Here is a 17,919-nt window from a genome sequence, read left to right as displayed (position 1 = left end):
CCTTCAAAGGGTTTGGATTCTTCAAAGCTTGAACACACTTGATTCAACAAAAGAAAATTGTCCTAGAAGAGACAAGCACATTCAATTATTGGGAAGTTACGTAAAGAAGAAAATAATAAAGATTGGTGAAATGCATCCTTCATAATCAAACTCATAAGACGCAACAAACATTTGAGTGAGCTGAAGTTGTTCAACGACTAGAAATAGATTCACAATGACTATAAGTTTAAATGCCTACTTAAAGTCATTCATCAAGAAAAAGAAAAGAGAGGGGACATAGTTGCATAGTTCCAAAACAGTGCTTAAATTTTTGTACCATAAGAAGATTTTTAAAGAACACCATTCGTGTTCACTTAGAAAACTAAAAGAGAGTACATAAACCTTATATACATAAAAGACTATTCCTCTCCATTGAGTAACCATGTGATTTGTTTATCATTACTTAAAATATTTATTTATCTTACCCAAAAGTGGCTATTGTTCAAAGAATACTCTATTTTAGCCAGGAGTGGTTGTGTTCCAAAGAATACTCATTTCATCCAAGAGTGGTTGAGGTTCAAACAATACTAATTTTACCCAAGGGTGGTTGCAGTTAAAAAAATACTTGTTTTAGCCAACAGTGGCTATAATCTAAACAATACTCGTCTTAATCAGAAGTGATTGCATTCCAAACAATACTCATCTTAATCAGAAGTGATTGCATTCCAAACAATACTCAAAGGATTATCTACAAGTGATTATTCCAAATAATACTCAAGGGGTTAGCTAGGAGTGGCTATGTTCCCAAAGAATACTCAAAGACGTAATGCTGGAGTGGCTACAGGCCCAAAGAATACTCATTTGTACTTTGTAGCATTAGTCTGCTTAGTGAAACTCAATATATTGATTGATAATTGGACATAGTCTACTTTATCAAACGAATCAATATAAAAATATCTTATGTATTTCTCCTTCTCTTTATCTCTTTTTACATTGTATGTTATTAATTATATGCATTAATCTAAGAAGAAAAGTCTTTATAAAAAAACAAGATTTGAAAAAAAAAATTAACAAATAATTTTATTAAACTTAAAGTTGCATCTAGTGTATTTTCATCATACGCAATCCACATTAAAAAGATGTTGAATGATTGCATGTCTTATAAAAGTATCGTTTGACTACGCAGTATCAAAAGAATACTTACTAAAAGTTTTAAAATTCAATTCAACCCTCCATTCTTGTGTTTTTCTTGTTTTATAAAATAAGTGTATTAGAAAATCTAAAAAAAAAACTAACTCTAGAAAGGGGGGGGGGTCTGAATAGAGCTTTAAAATTGCATTGAGTTCCTTTTTGCAATATGACCGATTAGATGCTTATAAGGATTCGTCTAATGGTTTTTTAAATGAGTGCACAAACTTTCTAAAATGTTTTAATGACAATCAAGAGAGTATGAGTATGTGTAATAGAAACAAATAGCAAACTCTTTGTTTTATACTATTTAATTCCCATCTTGGGCTACGTTCCGTTCTTTAATACCAAAGGCAAAGTTGATATGTTCACCAATTATTATTTTATTTGCATTGAGGAGCATTTAAAGTGCAAAAGATTGGTACAAAGGAGAATCCATTTTATATGTTTACCAAGCCCGTTCTCGTTCTTAAAAGCAAGTTCATGTAGTTTTTGAAGTTGTTCAATGTGGATTATTTGTAGCAATCATCAAATGACATTGAACAAGAAGAGTCAAGTCAATGTAGAAAATTGTTGACTTTTGTCTGTCTTTCTTTATATTGTAGTGGTTGTCTAATTAAAGTGTCTAGTTGATGGTCACATTATTTTAATTGATTAAAAAAATTCACATTGTAGTGATTTTAATAGATTAAAAATACATTTTAATGAAATAAAATTGTTCTACATTTATTGAATTGTAGGTCTTAAACAAGAGGGGGGTGAATTGTTTATAAACGTTTTTTCATAAATATTGAAGGTAGAAAGAAAATCAATGAAGAATCAAAGCTAAAGTAATTAAGATATTCAAGCTACAAAATTGTTTTAGTTGATTTCCAAAAAGTCAACTGGTTGTTTATGCAATTCAATCGGTTGTTTTTATCAACAATTGATAAAAAAAACAAGTTAAAACAGATTTAAGTGAGATCAGGAAAAGAGAAAATCACACAGACAGATTTATACTGGTTCACTCTTACACCAAGAGCTACATCTAGTCCCCAAAACCACTAGGTATTTCACTATGCAATCAATCACATATTACAAACCACACACACCAAAGAAGTGATCTTGAACTCCTAAAGAAAACACACTTCCTTTGACACTCACAACACACCACAGATCAGAACACCCTCTGACTCTGTGCAACAACAGTTCTTTACAGAAATACAAATCAAAGAGAGAAAATGAATTATCACACCTTATACAAATTGAATTCAAAAAATACACAACAGTCATATTCCACTCTTAGACAAGTCAAATCAAAGCTTGATGTAAATCTTGGAGAAAAAATGATTTCAGAAGATTAATCTGATATTTTTTTTACCAGAAGCGTAAAACAAACTATTTAAACTCCAAAAAGATAGTTAAAACATTTCATGAAGTAGCCAAATCAGTTTTGAATCAATTAAAACATATTTACCAAACTTAACAAATTCTGTTAAGAATTTTCAAAAAACAATCGGTTGAAATGTCAAATCAACCGATTGAATTGGCTTGACAACAAAGTCAACCAATTTCAAGCTTTGTCAAAACCTGTTTCAAAAACACTAAGTGTAAAACAACAGATTGAAACGATAAAACAATTGGTTGTTTTTTCACTTCTTTGTAAAACACTCTTTTTCAAAAGGACATGATTTAAATCAACTTGGGATCCTAACTAAGAGTGGATTTACAAATTCAAATTACCCAGAACCCACACAAACAAGCAACAACAAGCCTTCAAGTAATCCACACAGATTTGGATTAAATGAAAATATCACAATTTAGCTTTGTATAATAAATTTAAAAATGAAAATATTACTTTGAAATAAATAAAAAAAGTAATTCACACCTACTTGACAACCTATTCTAATAATATAATAATAATTTAAATTAAAAAATACATTAAAAATAATTAAATTATTATTTTGTTAGGTTGTTAATTGTTTGTTTTTCATTATATATAGTGTCAACCTATCACCACCCATTTAAAAAACATTATTAGATGATCTTTTCTGTAGAGTATTATCTGGTTATATGGAACAAGTCTTAACCCCTCCGATTGTGGTTATGATTTTGTCTTAATTGAGTGGTTAATGTTGATTGATTGAGATCTCATAATTTGTGTTGCTCTTATGTTATTATATACATGGATCGACAAACGACCTGTAAATGACCAATGGTTGGGCCAGGTCCATGATCTTACAATTATGAATCATTTCAAAATTTTGAGAGAAGTCTTACATACTAGAAAAATGCTTATTAGAATATGCTACTTAAACAATGACTTTAGTATTATAGATTACATAAATCACATTAAAGATCACTTTCACTTTTGTATCTTTTCTTCTCATCTTGTCCTATAATGTTCAAGTGATTTTTGTTCTTTATTTTTTTTTTCATTATTTCGTGTGTTTATTCTTTACCAAGGTGGTTAAGGTGTTGTTTGTAATAGAATTTCACAAGTAAATGTGATCTTTATGTGTACGGTTGTAAAAAGTCTTGTTAGGTTCAAAATCTTAGTGTTTCTATGTGGTATTTCTTGTTTTCATATGAGTCTTGTAAAACTTGAAAAAATATTAAATCGGTCTAGTTGAAGTAATTAAAGAACTGTATGTAGCTCTCTTGTGAAGATAAACCAATATAATTATTGGTGTTTTTCTTCTTCTCCTACATGTTAAATATGAATTGAAATTTACTTATGTGCTGATGGAAATTAAAGAACATTAGTTGATAAAAACTTATTTTCTTTAAAAAGTATCTTGTAAGAAAATTATTTATTCAGAATCTTTTTAATGTTGAGTTCACTCCACTCTTAACTCAATCTATATTTGTGGTAGACTTCTCCTAGTAAAGGTTTTCATGTTGGTGGCAACTTGTTTGGACTTTTTGGTTTATTCCTTTCATTTGATTTAGTAACCATTCGTTAAAGAGCATCTACCTCTCTTTCCTCTTCTTCCACTTGGTCACTCCATAACTCAGACACAAGAGAAAGATTATCTTTAGATGAATTACCTTGTTGAACTTAATGTGGTTTATTGGAAACATCCAAGCTACCCTCTTTGAGTATTAATTACCATATGTTCCCAATATTTCAGAAGAAATTGTGTGATTTTGTCATGTTACAACAATGAATAATTCACTATCTGAGGCAACCACATTTAAATGAAAATTCTCAATTGGATTTACTCTATCATCATGCCCAACAACAACATAATTAGTCTGATCTTTCTCTATCACAACAAAATTCTGAACAGCAGAATTGATTCCCATATAAGAATTTCTTAATCAAAAGCAATTACATGTGTTAAAATAGGAATATGGTCTGCATCATTATGAGACAGAACAGGAATAACATCACAACAATCTGTCTGACTAGGAATCCAATCCACAATGTAATCAATGTGAGTCACATTAGAATTAACAAAAATTCCAACAGTTCCCGCACACATCTCATTATGCAAACCCTTAGCTGGGCCAAGGTCTTGATCTTTTTTATGCACTAAAAATGGTAATACAGTATCTTCAAGACTGTTTCTTCCAGCAATTCCATACCTTCTTCTCTCACCTCCATAAATTTTCGAATTTCTAAAAATGCCCCTCTATAATATTCCGAATTACGTAATCTAGAAGTCATTTTTCAAATTTGTAATTAGCTTCTGGATTACATAATCCAGAAGCCTTTTTTCATATGCATGATTACTTTCTGGATTACATAATCCGGAAGTCTTATTTAGCTTCTGGATTATGTAATCTGGAAGTCTTTTTTCAAATGAGTTTCGAGATTACATAATCTGGAAACTACTCTATGGGGTGACACAAGAAGAATAAAAATATATTTTCATGTTGTGTATAGAGGTGGCAGAAGAAGATATGGAGGTGCAAGAAGAAACAGTCTATCGTCAATTATAGGTCTATTAGTTTCCTTAAATCTTTTCCGAGAAGGCTGCTTCTTCCTACACCTCCATACCTTTTTGTGTCACCCCCTAAGTTTTTTTTATTCCAAAAATATTATTTTTTTAATATTTCGGATTACATAATCTGAAAGTCTTTTTCTAGATCCAGAATTGGCTTCTGTATTATATAATGCAGAAACCTTTTGTGATTAACTTTCAGATTACATAATTCAAAAATCTTTTTTATACATAAGATTAACTTTCGGATTATGTAATCTGAAAGCTTTTTTTTCAAATATGTGATTATATCCGGATTACATAATCCATGGGCTTATTTCAAATCCAAAAAAGAGTTCCATATTTTATAAATCTAAAGAACACTTCCGGATCCAAAAACATCTTCTGGATTATGTATGGGAGAGACAAAAAAAGGATAAAATGGTATTTTCACATTTAGTATAGGGTGGCACATGGAGGTATGGAAATGTAGAAAGAAAGAGTCTTATGAGAATTATGTTGTTCATTTTGATAGTTAACTCCATCTTTTTCTTAGCTATTTTTTCTCTCCTTCAAATACCTCTTAAAACCTCATGTTGGATACTTAAATTTGTTTCCAATAGTGTTTTCCTTAATTCACCATCTTTTAATAATTTCAACTATTGAATTCCAAATAAAAAAGTCAAAACTTATTTCTTATTTTGAAAAATTGTTCAGATAAGTTATGAAATATTTGACACCAAATACTCAAAATCAAAATAATTATTTTGAGAAAACGAAAGAATCAATCGTCAATTCAATTTGTAATCTCATCACTAACATATATTATGTAAAAAATAATTTTTGTGGGCTATACTACTTTTATAAAATTTAATATCTATATTATTTTCAATTCATTTTTTTTATTTGAGTTCAAAGTAAAAAAATAAATATATAGTAATTCTCTAAGAAGCCAGGATTTATGCAGCAGCCCACCAGCTACTACAAGGCTTGTTCGTTGGTACCAACTCGCAAGTCAAATAAGGTGGTTGTTGGAATACATTAAAAATATGGTAGGTAGGAACAGTGTTTAGTCTTCATAGATTCCACTTCCTACAAATAAGTAAATTTCCTTAGCTTGTGAGTCGTGAGGCAGTGGGAAAACAAAGATGGAAAGAGAAAACGGAAAGAAGATGAAAATACTTTGCCTCCATGGATTCAGAACCAGTGGCAGTTTTCTGAAAAAGCAGATCAGCAAATGGGATCCTTCTCTATTCACTAGATTTGATATGGTAATAAATAGATTTTACTTCTACTTTTTAATGTTCAAGTGTATGCATGGAACACTTTTAACCTTAAGCCCTGTTGGATATTTCAAATTCTTCCTTTGTTGATGAAAGCAATAGAACCAAAAAGTTACATGTGAATGTCAGCATGTAAGACATGGACCTAAACTGTATTAATGCCACAGGAATTCCCAGATGGTAAATACCCTGCTGGAGGGAAGTCTGACATAGAAGGAATCTTCCCTCCACCTTACTATGAGTGGTTTCAATTTGAAAAGGTAGGAATACTAGATCCTCCACTCTTTCATTTCAGATTTGGCAGCTCATTCAGTAATGAATTTGTCAAACTTCACTTGCCTTGGTTTACTGGAAATTACTCAACATATACACAAATCTTGTCCAGGACTTCACTGTGTACTTTAACTTGGAAGAATGCATCTCATACTTATGCGAATACATTACAGCCAATGGTCCCTTCGATGGCTTCCTTGGCTTCTCACAGGTGAGCATTCATAATTGCTCTAAGATTCAATCCTATACAATAAATACAAAATATTCAGCTAGCTTATTCTCCTAATTATGGAATAAAATCAGTACAAATCCTGATAATAATGGAATGTAATGAATTCTGTCAGGAGATTCTGACAATTACTATCATGTATAACTACTACTAAACCCAGCTTTCTCCCTTCTTCTTCATGTAAATCAGGGCGCAACTCTTTCTGCACTTTTGCTTGGTTACCAAGCACAGGCAAGTAAAATACTACCATAATTAGATTTTTTATTTAATTTAAACCACAACTCTAACTAGTGAGCACGAAATTAACAGGGAAAGGTGTTAAAGGATCATCCACCCATAAAGTTTTTTATATCAATATCAGGAAGCAAATTTAGAGATCCCAGCATATGCGATGTTGCCTACAAAGACCCAATCAAAGCTAAATCTGTTCACTTCATTGGGGACAAAGATTGGCTAAAACTGCCTAGTGAGGATCTCGCATCTGCATTTGACAAACCCTTGATATTAAGGCACCCCCAGGGTCACACAGTCCCCCGATTAGGTGGGTTATTGCGCTCATCTGTGTTTACTGGTTATGCTTTTTACTCTAGAAACTGAACGTTCCTTGTCTTATCGCAAACAGATGAAGTGACCACCAATCAATTGAGAAACTGGATTAACGAAGAAGTCCTATGCCAACCAAAAGTTGACGTTTCAGTTATTGAGAATGGAAAAGACCATGAGAAAGAAAACAGAGATGAAAACGCTGTATGAATAAACAAGGGGAGTGACCCAAGCCTGGAGATCAGGACTTCCAAGGGAAAGCACATCAATTTATTATAAATTATGTATTATGGCTGGTGATTCATTTGGACCTGTTTTATGTTGTCATGGTATTTAATAATGTATTAGCACATGAATTTATTATAAATTATGTACTATGACTGGTGATTCATTTGGACCTGTTTTAATGTTGTCATGGTATTTAATAATGTATTATGTATGACAGGTGATTCGATGGACTTGTTTTGTGTTGTCTTGATATCTAATATTGCTATGTATGACTGTGTTAATTCAGGTTGTCCTAATATTTAACAATTTACTGTGTGTGACTAGTGATCCATATTGACCACTTGAGTTGTCTTGATCTTTTATGACTAAAAAATAGAGGGGGAAACCTTAATGTACTGCGCAGATACATTCAGCACAAACATAAAATTAGACTACTTGAATCGATCAATCATGAATGTTTCAAACAATTATATTTTATAAAATAGAACATGAATCACAAGTTGGGTCTCGATTTGATTCCACTATTGATGCAATACATCCCTAACTCTCCATAATGGCTACATTAATTCACATGACAAAACTGCAAGCTGGGACAACAAAACAGAACTCTCCCGACAGACACCACGGTTTAACCAACTCTGTTGCTGATAGTTTGATAAAGGGATTTAAGCTGTGTGTTCCACTTGTCTATGGCAGTATACTTCTTCATTCCTTTCGACCTGAACATGCATTTTTAAGTCAACAACTAAGTTGTATACAAACAAAATTATGAATAAACTAAATACGGTAGAAAGGAATCAAACATAAAAACTAACCTATCAGAGCGTTCTAAGAGCCGGTTGACTTGATCGATGTGTCCTTGAATTCTGTTATCCAAGATAAGAGATACCAGTAGCTGCTCGACATCATTCTCAGGCACATTAAGTTCCTGCAAATTAATAGGTTTTATAGCATAAAAGTATTAGACTAAAAGCGACTTAAGTGTATCGTAAATCAACTCAACAAATAAGAGGAGAGGGATAGTAATGGAAGAATCCACAGAATAATCAGAGATTGGAGGGAATAGTTGTTTTCAACATTTATTGACTATTTTTTATAGAAAAAGTGTATTTGACCGATTAGTTTCCTTGTGATGAAGGGAAAGTACAAGTGTAGCGAGTACATTTTTACCTTAGATATAAACGGGATCCTGATCCTCGTATATGGTTTGATGAGCTTCAGTAAGACTTGAGTTCTGATATTCTTTAGAAGATCCTCAATGTAATTTCTGATAAATGGGTCATCCATGATGGTACGTCTGTTACTCTGGAAAGAAAATTACCCACTATCAAATTCCAACAAATATTGCATAAATACTAAGAAACATTGAAGGTCAAATTAGTGCAGCCATATTATTCTCATGCAAGACTTGATAAAAATACCTTCAAGATTTTCTCAAATTCCAATATTTCATTCCGCTGATAAGCTGCTATCAAATTTGTCATTGCCAAAATTTCAGGGTCATTTTTGTATCTGTAATATGAGTGAAAACAGAAAGAAAGATAGGAATTGGATCAGAGAATGGGAAAGATGAGGAAGTACAGTGATAAAAATGAGTAAATTATACTCATTTCCCATGACAGTTGCTTAAATTACACCCCTCCCCCCTCTTATACATACAGTCCCCCCCCCCCCCCCTCGAAGAGGAATATAAGTTCCACTTCATTCTTTTCAATGTAGGCAAATCACTTAACAGTGGTGAAGACTGATGAAAGTATCTGCCAATGATATCTTAGCTTTTTCTACAACTTTCAGTGTCACAAACAACTCATTTTAAATACCTTAATTATTATCAGCTTTGAAATTCCATCCAAAAATACTTATTTCATCTTCAAAGGTCACATAATTGATAATAAATATTAAAAACTGGCTACAAATCATGTTGAGAATCACCAGATACGAAACAGAAATCACTAAAATACTCATTTACATTAAATTGATTTAAATGTAACACATTGTTTGTTGATCTTTAACAGGAGGGATGTGTCTGTTCTAAAATCTGAGAAGGGAATGTGATTAAACTAATCAAGGGAGAACATAGCTACTCAAATAAATTAACTAATTAATTAAAGACAAAGGACTTACGGCTTTGCCTCCTGCCCATCAAAAGGGTTTACTTCAGACTCCATCAACATGTTGGCAAGAACAAGGTATCTGACATGTAATAGCAATTAGGTCCAAGTTGATACAAAAAAAATGGTTGCTTGAATGACTTATTCTGAAGTACTTGGGCATAAATGCTAAGGACAATATATCATACACCGTTACAAAAATTACTGCCAAAATTGATGGTTCATAGTTAACTGGAATTTTTAGTAATTGGCATTTAACAATCATGAAATACAGAAACATCTTTTGCAAATTGTTTAAAACTGATAACTAAAATAAAAATTTAAATATGCTTACTTCAAGCATTGGATACGCCTCTGATTCCCAGCTTCATCATAATTCTTAAAAGCTTCAAAAAAATCCGTAGCTGCTTCAGCCCATTGTCGCTCTGCCATATGCATTTTCCCCCCACATTCATGGATTATTCCCATTATCCGCGGATGGGGAATTGCTGACTTAATAGTGAGTGCTTTCTGGTAAAGTTGCTGCATTTAATACAAAGGAAAGTGATAAATACTGGCAAAGAACTTTCCTTTAGCATTAGAATAGTTTAGAAGGATGCTCTATATCACACCACCTAGTTTTAGAGTGCATGGTTTTCTGGGTTTTTGAAGAAAAAAAAAACTACTTTTCTTATATTTTATTTTGTTTAGATGAACTTCTACAATAGAAAGCTAATGCACTAAACATTCCTCCATCAACCTTTGGTTCAATGACTTCTCCATAAAGACCACTTTCACTGATATCAAGACCCAATAACAAATGTCTTTGTGCAGCATAGCTTGTGCGTATCAGTTGGAAAATCTCCATACCATGCTTGGCAAAAAAGTCTATCTCTTGTAACTATTTGCCCAAACCGTGACTAAATGGAAAAAACAATTAATTCTTACAGAATCACAGAAACAAAAAGATGTTATTTGAGAAATTGAGCTCACCCCATAAGCAGCAAGAAAAGTCTTGTAAATAATAAAAAACTAAATTGCAGGGAAAAGTGGTAATAGATTGAAAAGGCACATTATTACTCTTGATGCATGTAGCAGAATAAGAACTTATTATCTAAAACAAATACAGACCTTGAGTTTTTTGTTGTTTTTGGTCTCTGTGTACATCTGAATTTCTATTGCATAAACCTCCAAAAGTTGGGTTCCTTTCTTATGGTCATCTGTACCATCTTCCCTTTGACAAGATTTGTGAAGTTCTTTCAAAATCTGGCAGTTCAACAAAACCCATAAATTACTCAAAAACTACTGGATACCAATACGTATACAAACATTACAATTAAGTTGAACAACAGGTTACATCATTTCACAAAATAATTATGCATTACCTTACTCATCCGTCCATATTCCCCAATATCAAAGAAGATCTTACAAAGCTTAAGATTTGTCTTAAACCATAATCTCTGTGAATGACACAAAAATTAAACATAAGACTGCATTAGTCAAAAATAACACTGGCCAAAGATAATGTCTAAATGTATTGACCTCATTCTTTGCTTCTTCAAGGGCTTTCAGAGTTGTCTGGTAGAACTCCTGCAGAAGACCAAAGTTCTGGCTAGCTGAACCCGACACATAGTCCATAATGCTGTTTATGCATTTTTCACTATAGTTACGAGTCACTGCTGATTTAATGTAAGTCAACATCTCCCTGTAGGCTTCCATCATCTCTTTATACCTTCCAAGTCTATAATAGAGCTTCACAGTTTGCTTTAGAGCTTTAAATCCCCTAGTAAAGAGTAGGGTAAAATATGAAACGTGATACATGATGGTTTATTATCCTTGTGGAATGATTCTAATACATGATGTTACTGAGAACTACATAAATGAGTACAAGAATTAAGAGAAGGAATCCGTGAAACAAACACAATAGCTGCATTTATTAAAGATAATCTAGCTTGACCCAATGAAAAGGAAAGAGAAACATTACTTATTCACATAAAAAGAACAGTAACAGACCATGGAATTAATAATTATACAAGAAAGGATACAGCACATAGAATCATATGACCATTTATGTTCTTCAACTCCAAAACATATATCTTTTTTTATTGTACAGCACAGGAAATAAAATTCTTACCATTCTGCCTTTTCTTGTTCCATGCGCACAACCTCCGCAAAACCAGCAAGTGCACCTTCTGGATCAGTTTCAACCAAACCTGCATACAAACCAAAAAACATCCTCAGAAGTCAGTACAAAAAGTGGATCAAATCAACCACCCTTGGACCACAAATTATGAAAAAACAATTCTGTACAAATATGTGATAGAGATTTAGACAATAGAAATTATTTGAATAACTCATTTTGTTAATCATTTCAACAAGGAAGAAACGTAGCATGGTTAAATCAATATCAACAAGAAAATGAATTAAATTTGACTTTAGGAAGAAATAAGCAGCAACAGAACACTGATTTGAAGTGAACAAAGTAGTTTACAAGTTACAACACGATCTAATTTCCAGAACTTTATCTAGAATCCCAAAAAGAAACCAATATTCCCAAACCATAAATGCTAGGAATTATTTTTTGTTTCTTGTAAATAAAAAGAAGCAGAAGTAAAAATAGTTGCTAGAAATACCTTTTGAATTGTAATACTGATTCTCAATATCAACATCTTGCTCCTCTTGCTCCTCATCTGAGTACTCAAATCCATAGTCCTCCATATCAGCATCTACAGGATATCAGAAGCAAAACCAAACAATTAGGATAGGTCAAAGAAGCACAACAAGAAAAACTTCTCCCGCAAATAACACCCATCCAGCTGGCTTCAGCGATCTTCCTTTTATAGTTGACGAGTTTCAAATCATGGAATTTGTCGTATAATGATTACACATATCACTTCACAAAAGTTAGGGACGGAGGGGAGTGGGACTGAGGCATGCATGAAGATTGAATCCAAATCATAAAGATTCCACAAGTTTTAACTCAGCTGGCAACTTTCCAACACCAGCCACTCTTTTATCCAAGCTTGAAACCATCCGCACAAAGTTTAGCAACAGAGAAAAACATATAAGAAAAGCCAAACCAAGTTTGATAAGGCTTTTTAGTTGTTTCTTATAGCAAGCATATTGAGGAATTAACCACAAAAACAATAATCGAATGCATTATCTCCTAATAAAATCCACAAGAACATTAAAACATTAAAATCATCAGAAAACCCTCAACATTTATTCGTGTTGTCAGCCACACACAAATGGATGACACCAACAAAACGTTATCGATTGCGGACTTCTCAAGACTCAATCTAGGGCTACAGAGTTTGTGCTCAATTGCGCTACAACGAAGTAAAATCCTACGAAGCCCCGGAGTTGTGATCTAGATTTTTCCGTAGCATAAATGACGAATACAAACGAATCGGGATTCAAATTTCGAGGCTCTTCAAATCGAAAAAATAAAAGCAATAAATAAACGAAGCGATTTACCAAACAAAAATTAAACTACAAGAGAAAGATTAATGCGAGGGCGCGAAACACTGAGTGTTGGAGAAAACGGAGAAAAAGAAAACGCACCCGAAGCCATGGTGATGAAATCGACTGAATTTGAGGATCCGAGTTAGGTTTAAGGTCGGAAGCGGTGAGTCAGAGACTCCGAGTTGTAATATGAGCCGAGAGTAAGAATCCGGTGAGTGAAGCGAAGGAGAAACGTTTTAGTAGCGTTTCAGCCTCGTTGCACTATAAAAGGCTTACTTACCATTCCTTTCAAAACTCGCCATTTTACAATTTTAATTAATTCCTATATTGACTAGTTTTATCCATCATATTGAATTATTAATTATTAATAATAGTAAATTGTATAACATTAACTCCTCCATCCCATAACACACTTTTCTCATTAATATTGTTACGCTCTATATGTTATTAAGTTGTATTATATTTATTTATTGAATTTGCCTTTAAGATTAATAAAATATATATTAAGTCTCTTAATTTTTTAAAACGGAGAAAAGCACTATTTTTTTTACTCAAGTGAGAGTAAAATCATTAATAAACAAAATATTATTGACTTTAGTTTATAATTAATGCGTAGTAACAAATTATAAAACTAATCACTTTATTTTCAACGTAATAAATACATAGTCACATTATTCCACTTTTAAAATAAAGAAACTTGTTTTAATTTTAGAAGGATATAATTGTTAAAGAGTTTGATTGAATTTTTTTATTAATAAAGGAACCAAGTTGTCTAAAATAAATAAATAATAGGAACAAAAAGTAACTAACTCCTTATTAACTTCACGATAGGTTAATCATCATCTCAAACTAAATATATTAGGTAGGAAATTTGATTTAGAATGTATTTCATTAGTTATTGATTTTTAAGACTTAGGTAGAAATGCTTTTAAATTAGTTTGAGATGGGTTATTACAACTAAATTAGAAAAAGATAAAGATATTTGAATTTAAACTTATTACAAGCTCAAGTTGAAGTTGAATAAAATTATTTTATATTTGATGTATTGTGTATTTTGAAGTTCGATATAATGATTTTTGTTTTAGATAGGCGTTTGTTAGTACATCTGAGATATTGTTCACTTTGAAGTTTGATGTTTTCATTATAGTTTTACTTGTTAAAGGTGTCTCAATAGATTAAAGGAAGAAGTTGTATTTAAATTACCATTAACTTCAAATTGTAAGCAATGTGAAACTTTTGGCACACCAAAACAACATCAAATTCAAAAACAGACAATACCTTAATTGCAGTGATTGATCCTAACGATCTCATCTTAACAAACTTAATGAAAAAGAGGGTTCAATATCACTTCAACATTTTAAACCTCAATTGGGAAGCTTGTTTCGATATGTCCAAAAGTCTCACATCTCTTAGCATTTTTTTTAATAATACTCGTATTAGGGAGCACATGTCATCACATGAAAAATAACATAAAATCAAAAAAGAAAAAAGAAAACAACAACATGGTGGGACTATACCAAACTCATGCAAAAAAAAAACAAAAGAAAGAAATTCACAAGAGTAGTCTAAGCAACTACATTGGGGATTTTAACCAAAAAAGAGAGAAATTAAGAAGTCAAACAAAAAAACATTTTCTAATGTGTAGCTCCCATAAAGACGGTAAAGAAGAACAATTGAATCTCAAAAATCCAATCAAATAAACCCTCGTTTGCATTCAGCAACAATAATAAAATCTTATGATATTGATGCACGTCACTAGCATTACTTTTTCTTGGAGGTCATCTTATTGGCTTTCACTCCAACTTTAAAAGGACATCTCGGTGTCTTAAAGGTTTGAACCATATTATCGTTTTCACTTAATGATTCCTCTTTATCCATCTTTTCAACCCAAGAACTTAGAGACCAAATTTCCTTCTTCTAAGAAAATATCAGCTGAGGTAGATTCAACTATATCCGTTACTAAGATGGCCAGACATGACTCTTGAGCCTTTTGTTCATCACTTGAAAGAGATTTAAAACAATTTTACAAGACTAAATCTTGAGAAACAGATTTAGAAGTAACCCATTTGGCATAAATTAATTTAGGACATGTTGCAAATTTGAGATGAGAGAATCCCTCTAAAAGACCATAGTTATGTTATTGAGGTTATCAGAAAGTCATTTGCATTCAGAAATATCATGCCCTATCATTTTGCATGAAGAGCAAGATGAAGCAACTTCTCAAATTCAATATCTGCAATAAAAGCAAAACCAGATCTTTCCACCAAAATTTGATTAGACAAAGCAAATAGGATATCAATGTCAATCAACACGCTAGCAAAAAAACCTCTAGATTTATTCATGGTGCGATCATCAAGAGAAACAGGAGTATCAATCCCTCTCACTATAGAGAAAATTATTTTTGGTTGCCAATATTCCATAGGAAGACTGTGGATCCTGACCCAACATTGAATTTTGGTAAGCTTCATGGAAGATGGCACAAAGTCTTTAGTCCAAGCAAAAATCTCAAGATACCCAAATTGAGATTCCAAGACCCCACTCATATGACTCTTCTCATATCTTCAAGGGCACAAAAATAAAATTCATAAAACCTTTTTCCTAGAGGAATAGATTTCAAAGATCCCAAAGTTTTTCAGGAAAGATTCAACTTTTTTGCACATGTACATATGAGTAAGAGGTTTGTCACTTTTGGATAGTACTATTCTTCCATGAAGGTAATTTTTACAGTCTTCAATATATCAAATGTCTCTTGGTACAAGGAGAAGACAAACGTGAAAAAGGGATATCACAGGCATTATTCAAGGCTTGGGCAAAAGTCATCTTTTGTGCTTAAGCCATATAAGATGACATGGCTTGTGAAGAGCAACCTTGGTCTTTAAGACACTCCTAAGGAATTTGAAAATCGAAAGAATTTTTTCCCATCCCACCAAAGGGAACCAACGCTTCAAATGTGTGATAAACTAAGCCGCTAGAAACAAGACGTTAACCACCTATCAACAAGAACGGTGGGAAACGAGACTCAAATCAGATGAACAACACTGCAAACCAAGTTGTAGCAAGAAACCTATGAGAAAAACCAATAAAACACAACTGCACCTTCAAAGAATTGCACCAACAAAGGAGGACAAAACCCTAGCCATCAACCACCAATCACCCACCTCCAAAGAATAGAGTAGGAGGACAAAACCCTAGTCGACAACTACCAAACACCCACCAAATCCTAGTCATCGCACCCTCTCTCTAAAACCCTAGGATCTCTTTTATATTGTCTTATGTTAATCCACCAATACATTATTTAAGGACAAAACCATGATGAAAACATCGAATTTTAAAGTGGACAATGTTTTGAATGCAGTGATTAACCCTAATGATATTATCGTAGTAGACTTGATATCACAACATTAACATCATCTAAGGGGACAAAAAAGAGGGTTTCAAGTCACTTCTTTCCTTTAGCGTTCGACTAGGAAACTTGCTCCAAATGTCCAAAATTCTCACACTGCTAAGGAGTCAATAGTAGCTTATATACAATTTTCTCCCTTTAGTCATCAATTTTCCTTTTAAGAATAAAATTATGATATAGTCACTGAACTTCAAAGCAAATAATATCTCATGTGCAGTGATAAGCATTACGATTTTATCTTAGCAAACTTAAATATTGATGTGTTATGTGATTACTAGAACTAGGGTTTGAGACCCACTACAAGAAATTGCTTATTTAGCTGCAAAAAAAAAAAGGCAAAGGTCTTAGGTCGACACTAAATAGTGTCAAATAAGCCTTCGCTATTCACAAAATTCAAATAAAATGTGAGAAAGCGTGGGTTATACCCACGCAAACTTTTAAAAAAAATATAAAAAAAGTTGTGTGGGTGGAACGACCACTATTAAAAGTATAAAAATAATAAAAATTTAAATGTTTGAAGGTTTAGCCCACGCTAAACATTTTAAATTAAATTTAAACAAAGAATTAAATTCTGAAGGTGAAGCCCACGCAAACAATTAATTTTTGTTTATTTGAAAATTCTTAATTGTTAAGGTTTTGAATATTTTGAGAAAATTTTAAACCCTTTTTCATAGGAGTGCATTTCATACGGGAGAAGTCATCGTAGTTCATAGCCTTCAGCTTGAGCGTGAGCAGCGTGCCACTGTCGTTCATACAGAGAGGGCTCATCGTCGTTCACCGTCAACGCTTGAGCTTAAGCAGCGTGCCATCGTGATGGAGTAGCCGTGCCACCGTGATGGAGTAGCCGTGCCACCGTGAGAATGCAAACGGAGTCTTCGCGGTTTTGCCCTAGATTTTCATCTTGATTCCTTTCTTTCTGTATTATGTGTAATTTTATTTTTGATTCCTACTCTTAGTTTTGCCCTAACATTGTGTTATTGATTTTCAGTGATTCTTGCCCTAACACCTTAAATTTTGCGTGCATCTCTCATGGTGAAGGTAAACTTAATATGCCAGTAAGGGTCCCCTGTTTTTATTACTGGATTCACTGGTCTTGTCCCTTGTTTTTATTATTGGATTCACTGGTTTTTATTAGTTTTGTATTTTTGACACTGTTCGAATATTACTTTAGGATTCACTGGCCTTAGTCTCTGTTGTTTTGTTTTTTTGGACCGTTCGACATTTTTTGGACACTGCTGGTGGCATGTAGTTCAATGACACCATGTTTATGTCAGCACGCCTTTGCTTTGAAAGTCTTTATGTTCCTAATTGAACTCCTTCATGCCATTGA

At 32.7% G+C, this 17,919-nt stretch overlaps 2 protein-coding genes across 2 annotated transcripts; one reads left to right on the top strand and one right to left on the bottom strand.

Moving 5' to 3' along the window:
• Window positions 1–6,036: 6,036 nt before the first annotated feature.
• LOC137813771 (uncharacterized) lies at window positions 6,037–7,861 on the top strand. The gene is made up of 6 exons (XM_068616189.1): window positions 6,037–6,346; window positions 6,526–6,618; window positions 6,744–6,842; window positions 7,050–7,091; window positions 7,170–7,401; window positions 7,483–7,861. The coding sequence occupies exons 1-6, from the start codon at window positions 6,224–6,226 to the stop codon at window positions 7,611–7,613; spliced, it is 720 nt and encodes a 239-aa protein (XP_068472290.1). The 5' UTR covers window positions 6,037–6,223; the 3' UTR covers window positions 7,614–7,861.
• Window positions 7,862–8,082: 221 nt separating this feature from the next.
• On the bottom strand, window positions 8,083–13,493 carry LOC137813770 (COP9 signalosome complex subunit 2). Its single transcript, XM_068616188.1, has 12 exons — window positions 13,286–13,493; window positions 12,355–12,447; window positions 11,856–11,934; window positions 11,264–11,504; window positions 11,107–11,181; window positions 10,853–10,987; window positions 10,077–10,264; window positions 9,756–9,824; window positions 9,053–9,143; window positions 8,802–8,936; window positions 8,447–8,559; window positions 8,083–8,350 (listed from the first exon to the last, which is right to left on the bottom strand). Exons 1-12 carry the CDS (start codon window positions 13,293–13,295, stop codon window positions 8,260–8,262), a joined length of 1,320 nt encoding a protein of 439 aa, XP_068472289.1. The 5' UTR covers window positions 13,296–13,493; the 3' UTR covers window positions 8,083–8,259.
• Window positions 13,494–17,919: the final 4,426 nt, after the last annotated feature.

Source organism: Phaseolus vulgaris, chromosome 1 (assembly GCF_000499845.2).
Source record: "Phaseolus vulgaris cultivar G19833 chromosome 1, P. vulgaris v2.0, whole genome shotgun sequence".
In the NCBI taxonomy this organism is placed as follows: domain Eukaryota; kingdom Viridiplantae; phylum Streptophyta; class Magnoliopsida; order Fabales; family Fabaceae; genus Phaseolus; species Phaseolus vulgaris.
This window is presented reverse-complemented; position numbering and strand designations above follow the sequence as displayed.